Source organism: Liolophura sinensis, chromosome 3 (genome assembly GCF_032854445.1).
Source record: "Liolophura sinensis isolate JHLJ2023 chromosome 3, CUHK_Ljap_v2, whole genome shotgun sequence".
NCBI classification, from domain to species: domain Eukaryota; kingdom Metazoa; phylum Mollusca; class Polyplacophora; order Chitonida; family Chitonidae; genus Liolophura; species Liolophura sinensis.
Window position 1 is genome coordinate 4774509 of NC_088297.1, and position 14387 is coordinate 4788895.

General features: G+C 38.6%; 1 protein-coding gene across 1 annotated transcript in view; it reads left to right on the forward strand.

Annotated features, from left to right (window-relative positions):
- The first annotated feature begins 5227 nt into the window (after positions 1–5227).
- Positions 5228–14387, forward strand: part of LOC135464011 (zinc metalloproteinase dpy-31-like) — a 31246-nt gene continuing 22086 nt past the window's right edge. Inside the window, exon 1 of the mRNA XM_064741485.1 lies at positions 5228–5479. Within this exon, the coding sequence (XP_064597555.1) occupies positions 5228–5479 (252 nt within the window). The remainder of the gene's footprint in view (positions 5480–14387) is intronic.

Here is a 14387-nt window from a genome sequence, read left to right on the forward strand (position 1 = left end):
TTAAGGTGGGGGTCACTGAGTACAGTAAGTAATCAGCAGGAGTCCTGAGCTCATTAAGGTGGGGGTCACTGAGTACAGTAAGTAATCGGCAGGCGTCCTGAGCTCATTAAGGTGGGGGTCACTGAGTACAGTAAGTAATCAGCAGGCGTCCTGAGCTCATTAAGGTGGGGGTCACTGAGTACAGTAAGTAATCAGCAGGAGTCCTGAGCTCATTAAGGTGGGGGTCACTGAGTACAGTAAGTAATCAGCAGGAGTCCTGAGCTCATTAGGTTGGCTTACATGGATCTCTGTACATGGAGATCACTTCCTTTAATCCAGTATATTTGAATACATGACCTACATGCATGCATCGCATATTCTATTTTAGAAAAATAGTAGAGAATATTTCAGAGAATATTTTAGATGATTTTTTCGGAAAGTAGTGTGGCGGTTCAATTATTGTATTTGTCTTATGTGCTTTCGTTTCTTATGGTGTCTTCTCAAGCATGCAGGCAGCTACGAGTGCGACACCATTCAATCACTTTAATCCTGTTTGATATTCAACGTGCCGAGCGAAGCTTGTTAAATGAATAAACCAATCAGGATTCTTTCCCCTGAACGCCGCTACTATTTGGATCCGATTTCATAACATTCCCTGAACTCGGGCTGTTATCCAGTATGACTTGTACCTGAGATTTGAACTTATACAAAATGAAAGTTCTCCAACAACAGATTGTCAGTGAATCAGATGATGAATATTTATTATGACGAGGGAGGAACCAGCAGTTGACACAAGTACCAAAAAGTTAAGTGTCATACGGGACAGAGCCCTAGTTAAGTGTCATACGGGACAGAGCCCTAGTTAAGTGTCATATGGGACAGAGCCCTAGTTAAGTATCATATGGGACAGAGCCCCAGTTAAGTGTCATATGGGACAGAGCCCTAGTTAAGTGTCATATGGGACAGAGCCCTAGTTAAGTGTCATATGGGACAGAGCCCTAGTTAAGTGTCATATGGGACAGAAAGTCTCATGAAAGTTTTGTATAAAATTATGGTTCCAAAGTTCAGTTGGTATATTCTGGTATAGAGTCTCTGTGGTCCACTTTTGATATCTCAGATAATTCCTACTTGCATGACACTGGAGCTGGATTCTCAGGTTTCGTGAGACTGGAGAGTCCCAGAGTTTGTGGACTGGGAAAAGTCTCATGAGACTCGTCTCAAATGATAGTACCAAAATTCAGGTGATTTATTCTGGTATATAGCCTCTGTGGTCCACTTTTGATATCTTCCACTTTTTTGAGACTGGAGCTGGATCTCAGGTATTGCGAGACTGAAGAGTCCCAGAATTTCGGGACTGGGAAAATTCCCAGATTTTTGACACTGTATTGCCGGCGTCCTGAGACTGATTCCCACCAAGTGTCAACTGTCTCTGTATTCTTAAACTGGATCACAAACCACTTTTCCCGATACTTGGACTGTTTCCCAAATCACGGTACAAGAATTTTCCCACTCTTAATAAAATAGCTAATTACTGAGAATGCTTACCAGCAATTTGGTGTCAACTCTCGGCAGACTCCAAGGCCATCTGCGCACGCTGAAAAATCATCCTATTTATAGATTTCCACATGGTATGTACGGAGCAATGAACCAAATCAGGAGATTCTGATTGGTCAGAAGAGCAATTTTTGACAGTTTGTAAACTTAGATGACACGATGACGTCATCACGATCGCAACCAAGAACTCCAAAATAATGGCTTTGCTTTGACGCCAAATGTAAATGCCAATGTCTGACAAGCCCATATTTTTTATCCATATTACTCAACAAGTATAACCAATTTCCTCACAAGGGTATTAAATGATAAATTCCTTTTCAAACTGTGGTGGGAAAATCCTGATCCGATTTCTAAAAGCCTGTAAGTGCGGATTCTATAGACACCCTAATTACCATAAATGTACAAAAATGGCAAGCCTCTGCTTTGGAGGTTGAACTGAGGACAATAAATGTTATATTTTCTATATGAAATAAGAACGAAAATAGAAGGTAAAGATTTCCAGTTAAGACAATGACACAGAATTTCGTAATTTCTACATTATCATCACTACATTGCTGAAAAATGCTTATAAATATCCTAAATATGTGGGAACGCCGATACAACAACAACAAAATTACTCGTCCATGAAAAAGATAAACGTAAGTTTAAAACTTTCTACGAGAATAAATAAACGCTATACTGGCAAATACTGACTTCGTAAATTAACTAGTATGCCCTTAGGTAACGATCTTAACAAAACTTCAGTGAAAATTCATTAAAACATGAATATATGAAACTTCCCTACGTTAAATTTATTTCTTAAATCTTTCCTCCTTAAATCCCGCTACATTATCCCCTTCTTTCTAATTATTCGCCGTCGAATAATACCAAATAAAAGTGCAACCGCTAGTGTACAAGTGTCACAATATTTAGTCTTCGAAAATCCATGCAGAACCGAGTACTACCAAAACTATAGGTGATGTCCATGGGCTGATTGACTTCTCAATGATCCCCTTCTCATACATGTCTTTAATTTGTTTATCTGTTTCTTCCTGTTTAGTTGGGGAAAATCGCCTGACTGGTCGTCTCAGAGGTGGAGCATTACCAGTGTTTACTGAATGTCGAATGTTCTTCGCCCTGCCTAAGTCAAAATCTGATCCAGCAAGAACTTCTTGATAATCTATCAACAATTTCTCCACTTCGGCTTTGTCTTCAGTACCTAAATCCTTGGTACTCCGTTCAAACATGGGAACTAAAAAGTCATTTAAATCCCTCTGCTCCAAGCAGACCTTAACACTATTCACAGTGTTAAATACCTGGTCATCACATGACCTGTTCTCAAAGTCTTCACGTCCTCAGTTTGAAAATTCAACAGTGTCCAACACTGGACTCAACATGGCCCTTTTTGTCCCTTTATAGATTATCTCAGTTTCTTTCCCAGCATTCAAAATGGTTACAGGAAAGACATCATTCTCAGTGTCCACTAAAGTTTTACCAACTAATAATTGTGGATGTTTTTCATTGTTGAAATAGAGTTCACAATTAGCCCATTTCCCAACATTTTCCTAACCAGTATTTGACTTAAGAGGTCTAACAATCTGTTCACCAGGGGGAAGACTGATAACGTTATCAGAAATCAGTCGACAACTCAAAGTAGACCTCCACAATTTTTCAAAGAAAATTTGCTGACCACAACAGGTAAGACATTCCCTTTTGGGATGAATTTTACAGTCAAATTTTGATAAGAAGTCGATTCCAAGAATCGCATCACTCTCTATGTTCACCAGAGCAAACTCTATCATAGTAGGTTGAGACAATATACCAATATCAAGTTCAGCTGTGCCAAGAATCCTCAGAGATGACTCATCTGTACTATACAATGTGAGACCTGTGGGTTTGAATAATGTTGTGTCCTTGACTGGCAAATTGGAATAATATGTTCAGAAATTAGAGTTACACATGAACCAATGTCAAAGAGAAATAAAACTTTACTATTGCCAACATGTCCAGAAACGTACTTTCGACTGTCCACATCTTCCAACCCTACTTCAGTAATAGACGAAACTACATTGTCTACACCTACTGGTTGGTTCATAGCGTCATCTTTAAGGTGTGATATGTTTCCATCAGAAATTAAAACTGTAATTTCCTGCAGTTGTCGGGACTGATTGTTTACAACCAATCCCCGACCCTTTAGATTGTGTTTCCCAGATCGGGAATAATTCCTACTCCTCTGGGCATAATGACGACTTGACATCTCTGCTAATTTTCTCTCTAGTTCGTCAATTCGTGACTGTGATTTTTCATCACCCTTCCTGGCAGAAATTTCCCTCACATTCCTACGACGTGAAACATAGTTTTCCCGACTTCTTCAGATTTCAAATATCCCTCAATTTCTAATGCCAGTGTCACTGCATCTTGTAAAGTATTGGGTTTACTCTATTGAACCTGCATTTTCATTTTATAATCTTCCAGAGCGTCAGTGAAGTGAATTTTAGCCAGTCTATCCTGGTGCTTAGGCGACATGCCACATACCAGGATATGCCATGGTGGAGATTTTACTGATGGGATGGCCTGACTCTCGGAGACCCTCCCTTTCACCACGCCGCCTTCCCCTTAATTCAGCTAAATACAGTTCAGCTTGACCTCTGGGATCAAGTCCCAAATTTTTTAAGAAATAAAATTAACTAGTAAGGCCTCAGATAACGATCTTAACAAAACTTCCGTGAAAATTCCTTAAAACATAAATATATTAAACTTCCCTACGTTAAATTTATTTCTTAATATCCTACTTCCTAAAATCCCGCTACAATATCAACAGGTAATACATGAAGTGCCTGTGTACTGAGACTTGAATTGAGATGTAGTTCAGTTAGGAACCCTGTCAATGCAAACATCACCAAACTAATTAGGCATACAAAAATCGCATTCAATTTATAGTGTTTTAACAACCGGAATGTCACAAACTTTGTTTTTTTTAGATTAAGATTATCAGCTTTAACTGCTTTAAAGCACATTTTTCAAATGCTTTACAACTGATAAGGCTATGTATTGTTTCTTACTTTGGTGTAGGGCTTTTAACTGATCACAATTTGATAACACTAATTGTTTGCATTTTTCAAACCGATGGTAATTCTTCAAAAATGAGAAAAATGTGAAATTTCTAGTGTTTGTTTTTTTTTTATTTCCGACGATCAAATCTTAATGATGATCTCACATTACTGAGTGTCGTAGCCTCTAAGCCGTTTATAGATGCCTTTGGACAGGTTTACGTTAGTCAAAGCATTTATAAATCCTATTAAAACTCTCCAAAGGAGATAAATTGTCGTTAGTCTGCTAATGAGCAGAGTTCATATTTTTCATCTATTATAACATCATCATCATCGCATACACAGAAAGATGATGTGAGCAATGAAGGCTCGTTTTCATCGGTCTCGTGGCCCGTTAGATGGACACGCTTCCCTAGTCAGCCGTGTCATGCATGCATTGTCTCCAGTAACTTCTGGCAGGGGCTTTTTTTGTTGGGGACGTTTTTTTTTTTCATCAGCTCATCATAGATATAAAAGGCTGTTAATATTAAAAAGAGTTCATACATCACAGAGTGCAGGGCAAGTTAAGAGGTCTTGTTCACGTGAACTTGAAGCCGTAACAACAAGCCTTTTAAGAACAGCTAAGCACATTTCGTTGCCTTGAACAGGGTTAACTTCGTCCCATCATGGAAAACGTTATTTGTGCTAAACGCTTTTATGCCATTTTCATGCTGTTGGTAGCCTTTGCACCCACCGCCACATCGTCATCCTTGAGAGACAGCGGTTCGGAACTCCGGGCGAATCTGGCGAATTTCCGCATGGTCAGGAGCGTAACGGGAAAATCTTGGGACTTCTCCGACTGTGCTCCGGAATGCAGACTAAAGCTAGGAGGGAAAATCATGAACAAGAGAAACCTGGTCTTGTCGACATTGGATGCCGTAAGTTTTCTTCCTTCCTTGCGTTAATCCTTCCTCTCAATACCTGCAACAATTAGCTTTAGAAATCAGGTCAATTGGTCCGTTTGTCAAAGTTTTCTTATCCTATCTTGTAACACGGGTCTTTCACCTAATAAGGCGTCTAAACCTAACACTTGCGGGTTTTTGCAGCTGTTTCTTGTTTCTTAATTGGTATATTTATTTGAATTTGGCTTCACGTCCGATATAAAGAAATATATGCAACAGCTGTCAGGTTTATGAGTGGAGGAAACCTTATAGACCACGTGTGAAACCACCGCACCGTTACACGACAAACCTGCTGACAAAAGGCCGGCTTGTATTCATTTATTCCATTGTCTTTGGCCTCTTGCATATTTTCTAAAGACATTAAAGCACATTGTCTATTTTGCATTGGTGTGTACAAAACACTCAGATATTCTTGTACATGTATAATTACTTGCCATGTAACGGAGGCTGTCTTCGGGCTTCAACTTGATCACAATACTACAGATTAAGTAATGAACAGTAGAGTTGGAATTAAACGCTGACGTAAGCAAAAATGTCGAGTGATGCTATATTTCCCCAAAATTGTAACATACACCACTGATGTCAAGAGTCACATTGTCGTCGCACTTTAGCTCATTTTGTTCCACATTAATTCTACTTTTTATTACACTTTCTCTAATATACTTACCGCGCAAGGATGAGAATTTACGATGAACTGTAATCTTTCAAAACAATTTTGCTGTGCATCAGTATGTAATGAGTGCTACATATAAAGCGTTTCAAACCATGCGTCTCATGCATATCTCTACATGTTACTTTTCAAGATCTCAAAATTACCATATTGTCTCTGCCTGTGAATCCTGAACTGCTGCACTGAAGTGGTGAAAAATTGCGCGATTAACCATCATGCGTGAACAATGCGATTAGAGAAATAGTTGTATTTCCGTGCTTATAGCTCTGGATTCAGTGCTCAGTGTCTAGTGCAAATTGCCCCCGTGTCAGTGAGTGTGATGTCGTGTGTGGTGTCCTTTCTGGTGTCCTCTCTGGGGTCGTTAGAGTTATTTTGCACTGAGACAGCACTATAAATATGAGCAGATGCTCGTTATTAAATCGCCAGGATACTCAAGGTGCGGTTTAATCCCAGCCGTGAGTGAATTTTAGATTCCCATGCTCTCATTGCTCTTGGGAAATGAGCGGTAGAGATTCATGGTTGACAACAATCCTAAGTAACTTGCCAAAAGTCAATGGTTTATTCCGAATACTCCGATTTCCTCCATTAATAGCACTGACCGCAATCGTATGAACGCAAAATGAAAATTCTTGAATATGGCGTCAAACCATAATCAAATAAATAAATCACACAACCGAGACACTGTTTAAAGCCTAGAAAGCCTATAACAAATGTTTAATATAAATATGATTTCAAGCATGAACTTAATTGTAAAGTAAATTTCCACAGGCGAAGTTAGAAACAAACCCTCTTTGTCTGTGTCGGTGTCATATACACTTCAAACAACCAGACACTGAGGTTAATCTGATGCTAGATTCATATCACAGTTGTGATGTGAACGAAATATTGTTAAAGGCGGCGCTACTGTCCCATGCAAACAAACAGAAAAGATGCCAATCTTTCTCCGGTTATCTCGCTCTGTCACCAGTCGAGCGAGATAACCTCTCGTGATACACGAAACAAGCCGAGCGTTCACCACATCGACACGGAACCAGCCGAACGTTGAAGGCATCTACACGGAAGCAGCCGAACGTTGACGAACACTGTATCAACAATAGAAGCTATGGCTGTCTAAATTTGGAACATCACCTCAAGCAATACATATGTCAAGGCTGCGAATTTTTAAAACCTGACAGTAAACTTGCATGAAACGAACTGCGCCTGGGCCTGTTGTCCCCTAAACCACGTAATTAATGTTAGGTGTAAGCTAAGTGTAATGGCTAATTTTCATTGCAAAGCAGAGTTAGTGGTATGCGTGTATGCAATGCATTGATTCTTGTTACCATCATGTCTCTGGCTGCGACTATTTCAATTTCAACACTTTTATCTCTGTGTGCACTATGTCCACTCTATGCGCATTTGAGAGTAGATTCGTGAGCTTAGCAAGATGTATGTCACAGGTGAAAAAGTTCGTCAGTGACTTACTAAAGATTAGTGGTTTATTCTGGGCTCTATTGTTTGTCACCCATAAAACAGGCCGTCACGCTCTGAGTAAATAATCTTGATTATAACGTTAAACAAACAAAAAAAAGAAGAAGAAAAAAACAAACAAACAGATAATTAACTACCTACGATAACTAATTAACTAGCTAAACATGCACATAGATAATTACAGAGTGTTGCATGTTTTGTAGGATTTATATATATATATATATATATATATATATATATATATATATATACAAGTACAGATGTTTGACAGTCCTCAGCTGTACAGTGTACAGTTGAGATGCTGTATGATTTACTACTCTGAAAAGCCGCTGGCAACATGTCTTAAATATTTAATTTTTTTATTGATGATTTACACCGTATTCAAGAATATTTCACTTATATGACGGCGGCCAGCATTATGGTTGGAGAAAACCGAGCAGAGCCCAGGAAAAACACTCACGTGTATCTAAAACACTTAGGTACAATCACGTTAACGTGTCAGTTCTGTCATCTTGAGAGAAGTGACGTACAGAAGAAGGATCCCACATGACATACACGATATCCTTAATGTACGCTGTCTTATTGCACCCGGTCTATAACATACGCGTCACATTTAATGTGTGCATGCACGCCGTGCAGTATTATACGTAAGCTTTTTGATTTCTCAGCAGCTTTCTTGGCTGTAAAGTGTGATTCTGATGCGTCTTGCGCAATATATGGTTTTCTAATTGAAAACGTCTTGCACGTGCGACTGTGGCTTTATGCATGTGTTGATGAAACCAACCGCACCAAACAGCCATGGATCATGCAAAAGGAGTTATATTTTAATAAGCGAGGTTTATTTTATGGTTGTCAGTGAACATGAGGAAATTATATCGCGGTCTGCTGTCACAAAGTTATAAAATGACGGGACAAAAAGGGATGGACATGATAGGAATATTTTTTCTTCCAATTAAACTTTGTGCGACTGATTTTGAGTTTATCTTGTTTTCAGTCAAGGGGTTATCCGGTTCAAGTAAAAATTATGCAAAATAGGAGAATCAAAATGGAAATGGAAATTTATTCATGCATTTTGTATTTACCTTTGAAATTAGTGATACTGTCAATAATTACGTCTTTAATTTGATTCAAACAAATAACGCCGTGCTGAAAAAAACTTTTTACCTATCGGATGGTGTATAATTCTATGGTGAAGGAAACAGAATAGACCTATCCTGGAGAAACCACACGCGCTAACAAATGTTCATAATCCCTAGTATGATAATCATAATTGTGACGTGGTAGGCTCACAATTATCGCAACCAAATTGACCAGAGTTAGCTTCGAGCCTACCACCTCACAATTCTAGGCTACAGCCGGTTTCTACAGAACCGACAAAAGCTGTTACTGTCCTGGGCCTGACTTTGGCTAAGCCAGCTTACTACGTATTATTGGCCATTGATAAAACACCGAAGGCCGGATTATCATTATTACGAATTACACACACCAAATAAGAGCCATAAATCTCAGTCTAGCGTAGCGGCATGTGTCTATTTACGCGTGCACGTATACTTGTATATGTAGGCTTCACCAATTAAATAAAGTGTATATGCAGCCATGCGTATTTGTATTAATCACGAACCCAGCTAAACCTGCACTTAATCAGGTGCTCTGTATGTTGATGTCATTCAGGGCATTTAGCATGCAGTAACACCACACTCAGAGCTATAGGTAGGATTCATGACATGTCTCACACATAGCGAAATATATTTGTATCACGTGGAATTAATATCACGCATTTACAGTTTATTCAGTCATGTATGTCTGTGTGTATGTATGTGCTTTAACCTCTCACTGCTGAACAATTCAACCATACATACTATACACCTATCGTTAGCGTAAAAGCCCAAGTTGTTATTAAGGTTCGAAACTGGCAACGTTTCTATCTAGTGTGTCAAATAAGCCTTATGACATGATCCAGAGTCATTCCTCTGTGACTTGGCAGGACGTCGTGTCTGATGTGTTTGGCATGGTCTTCCAGTGATGCAGCACTTAAAAAATATCTGCACTTCGTGCGGTTTACTAGGAAGAAGTGTGCCTAAGCTGTCCGTCTTTAATTATTGGTATTGTGATTGACACAGGATATTATGTAACGTTTAACCCCAACAAAACAAAAATAGTAAAAACATCCATGGTGTGCACGAAATTTTCCATAAGGACGTCATGCACAAGAGAATCCCTTAAGTTGTGCCCGGTGGTGATATAGGCGATATCACAGGCCTCTTTCCATATCGCGGTCGTTCTATTTCAAGGCTTTAGTTTCGTTATAGCTTTACTGGAGTTTCCCACCCCACAGAAAGTTCACGTGAATATTTCATGTGCCTATGATAATTCTTATTTTCTCTCCATATTTTGACCTTGTGGATGTCCTTTCATTAAAGTTTACAGTTTCACAAGAAATCAGTCATGTCTGCCAGAGTAATATCCCTGAACTGTGGCTTTGAATCTGGGTATGGTCCGCTGACCACACGCATCACAAGAAGCCAGTCATGTCTGCCACTGTAATTTCCCTGAACTGTGACGGGGCTAGCGCAGCGTAATGACCCAGGAGTCTCTCACCAATGCGGTCGCTGTGAGTTCAAGTCCAGCTCATGCTGGCTTCCTCTCCGGCCTTAAGTGGGAAAGTCTGCCAGCAACCTGCGGATGGTCGTGGGTTTCCCCGGGGCTGTACCCGGTTTCCTCCCACCATAATGCTGTCCGCCTTCGTATAGGTGAAATATTCTTGAGTACGGCGTAAAACACCAATCAAATAAATAAAAAAATAAATCCCTGAAGTGTGACTTTGAATCCGGATATGCTTCGCTGACCACTCCCATCACACATCTCCTATTAAAACTTTCAAAATACACATCTCACCGACTCCATGCTGTAGAGGCATCTCTGGAAATCTGTCCTACATAGACAATCATGCGTTTGGTCCATATACCAAATTATTTATAATGCTAATTTTATTAATGAAACTGGCCTTTAAGAATTTGACTGGGTATTGTCTCACCGGCTAAGTGTCTGACTTGTGGTTTGGATACTTCGAGAACCGTTTAAGCCCTCGGCCATGACCAACTCCTTGTCGCCAGTGAACAATACTTGAGTAGAAGTAAATCTCATGACGTATGTCTGAAAGAGATACCAGTTGATGTTTTTTGCCGTGACAATAGATTATTTTTTGTTTTTGTTTTTTCACATCTATATTATTATTAGCCACCATCTGGCCCACCCTGATCTGCATAGTTTCGACAGCATGAAGAATCTTGTTTTTTGACTTGTTAACAGAATTAAACAACAACAGCCATGGGGCAAATCGTAGATCATTGCGCATGAGCGGAATCGTTACCCACTGGACCATGTGGAAGGAGCGTACATTTTGAGTACATCACGGTTTAAACTTTAAACGTGGGTGGGTTGGCTGGGTAATGGTTGTCACGATCTTCCAACTGGTTTTTGTTGTCTAAAACACACATGTAGAAACTCAATTGAGTGATCGGTTAACCATAGATAGGGAATTTCATAGCCTCCCGCTAGTCCTTCAGCATTGAGACTTAAGCTTGTTATTTGTTATGGATTTATCTGAGTGGTATTCGACGCCAGTATGCTCAAAAATATTTCACTTACACAACTTTTTTTCCAGGGTTTTGGTTGGATGAAACCGGAGCTCCAGGAGTAAACCATTGACCTTTGACCCAATATTAGACAAACACAATGCATGAGACCAGGATAAACTTGTTTGAAAAAAAAGAACAAAGCTTCTAGATATCATCAGCCCCAGGGGATATATGATTTGTACACTACAGTTTGAACATATAAATGGGTCATTAACATGAGACTAATTATCGCCCCATTAAAAATGTGAAAACATGTTTACATTTGTAAATTTGTCTTTCGTTTCACCAAATTTATTTCATTTGGAAGAATACATAAGTATAATGGTCGCTACTGGGCGAACCTCTACACTTACTGTCAACAAAGGCACGGATATGGGACACAATCTAAACACGGGTCAGGGATCATTATACGTCCTGAAAGCCTAACTTAGTTTTCTGGTGGACTTTTATAAAGTCAAAGGAAGCCAAAATATGAAGTAAGGCTCATCATACACACAACTTAAAGCTATGCATAAATATACTTTTATTTATTTTTTTAGATTTTTGTGAAGAGAGTTAAAGGCGTTTAAACCTTGGGATTCTAAGGTGGGCTTTATGGACCATACTATCAGAGTTTAGGAACTCTGACGTCACAGGAAGTTTTTCTATCTTTAGTCAAAACACTGAATATTGTTATAACTCTTTTTACCTATGAGTAAAATATTGCTGAAATAATGTTCTCAAAAATTCCTTCCTTCTGGTGAACATCAGGAGAAAGTTTATGTGGCGTCATAGCTCTTAAATACCGTCAGTATGGCCGATAGAATTCAAATATTTGAATGTCTCTTACACTCTTACAAAAATCTCAAAAAATAAATGAAAGTATTTTACACACAGTTCTCAGTTGTCTATATGATGAATTTTACTTCATATTTTAGCTTTCTTTTACTTTAACAATAAAAATGAACAAAGACTGGCCCACTTGTTAAAATGTGACCAAAATAAATTAGAAGTTTTTGTGGTTCAAAAAATGGGCCAGAAACTAATTAGTACATGTAGTTTGTGGGATTTTATTTGTCTGATTCAAATTTGTGTGGGTTATATTATCTTTATGGAAAAATAAACGAAGCAAAACGTCAACGAAATTTAGTGAAAGTGAAACCGAGAATACAACAGGAAACTGCTTCATGAGCAAGAAGTGAAGCCAGTTTTAGAGATTTTCCGAAATGTTCTTAATAAGTACATAAATTACCCTACGCTTTATTGGATGATGCGAGAATTGTTGTTGCTGTCTCCGTGAATATTGTTCCGAACAAAAGTAATACAGTATAAAGAACATTGTATGGAGAACAGTGGAAGCCCAGATTGACCAAATCTTTCCTGATATCATTTAAGCCATTTTGATATAATCGTATGAAAGTCAGATGACACTTCCTTTGTATGTTACTTAGAATTAAATTAAATTTAACATTTTAGCTGAGCAAATCTCAAGTATACAGTTTTTTATCTGTCGCTTGACTTTGTTGTAATTAGATAAATGTCAACCTCTTATCAAGAGAATAGAAATACATGCAAACATGAGCGATATAATCTACAAGTAATGTTAAGTATTGTTTTAAAATATTTACCTCTAAATTTAATTAAGATTCGGTTGTAGCGGCATAATTAAACGAGCATGCCCAGTGACCTTCCCAAGGTTCAGCGGGGTGAAAGAAAAACATCATTATCGTAACACAGCCTTATAGCCGTGAGGGTAATTGAACGCGATAATATCAATTTGAAGACGTGTTGAGGATTGTTCGCATTTCATCGTTTTAGAGAATGTCAAAGTTATAATGATAGAGCACAATGACTGTTTGACAATTTGTGATATTTCAACACTGATGCAGAGCGGAAGTTTCGGGCATAGATAAGCCAGAAATGTGTTACTGGAGGTACAAAAGAAATCTTTGTCATTGTTAAGTGGTTGTTTGTTTCAATTTTTTTATTTTAATTTTTTTTCAACAGAGTATCTGTTGAATTTAGCTCCAATGGGTTCAGGATGTCATCCTTTATTGACCTTTCTTTAATCGAGATTGCATGAGCTTTATACTTAAAAGATTAAGTGTGCTCAAGCTGTGGAAAGGTCACATGACTCATCTGTGACGTTGCAATATCGGTGAAATTACTCATCGAGGTTTGTGCTGACGACGACAGATGGTGCGGAGTAGTTACAGTAAAAAGACTTCAACACTTATTGTGAAGTGTTAACGATAGTAAAGTTTTAGGAGAATTTCCTTCAATTCCATTCTTACAAGAAGATTATAAAAATGAACTTTTGGGAGAGCATTTTATAATTTTTCTCTTTTTGTTTCCACCAAAAAAGCAGTGAATTGAATTTAACCTATTTCTTGGCTTTTTAGACAATAATTATAATAACGTAATCTAACGTTGGCCAGAATTCTACCACACAGTTGTGAGAGCTTTTTTTGCACTCCTTTTTACGCATCTGCCAATACAAATGGGCGCAAAATTTGCGGGGAATCGCCCACAAAACCTTTTTTGATATCACGCTTTTAGTTAAAATCACAGATTTGCTAAGTAGACACATATAGGGATAAACGCCTTTATTCATCGCAATAAAACTTTACTGCATGGCTCAACATAACGCTGGGCAAATTTTCCTGCTGAAAAATTTACTCAATTAATACGAAAAGACATCTTGGAGCGTAATACAAGACTAGCGGCTCACCAATAAATAGTGTCCACGTCATTTCTCAAACATCAACCCACTCACACTCTATATTTCTCAAACATCAACCCTATCATCCACCATATTTCTCAAACATCAACCCACTCACACACCATATTTCTCAAACATCAACCCACTCACACACCATATTTCTCAAACATCAACCCTATCATCCACCATATTTCTCAAACATCAACCCTATCACCCACCATATTTCTCAAACATCAACCCTATCATCCACCATTTTTCTCAAACATCAACCCTATCACCCACCATATTTCTCAAACATCAACCCTATCACCCACCATATTTCTCAAACATCAACCCTACTGAGATGAGAAGTGTGGCCAAATCTCCACTGAGCCATACCTTAACCTTACGCCTCATCCAAAGCGT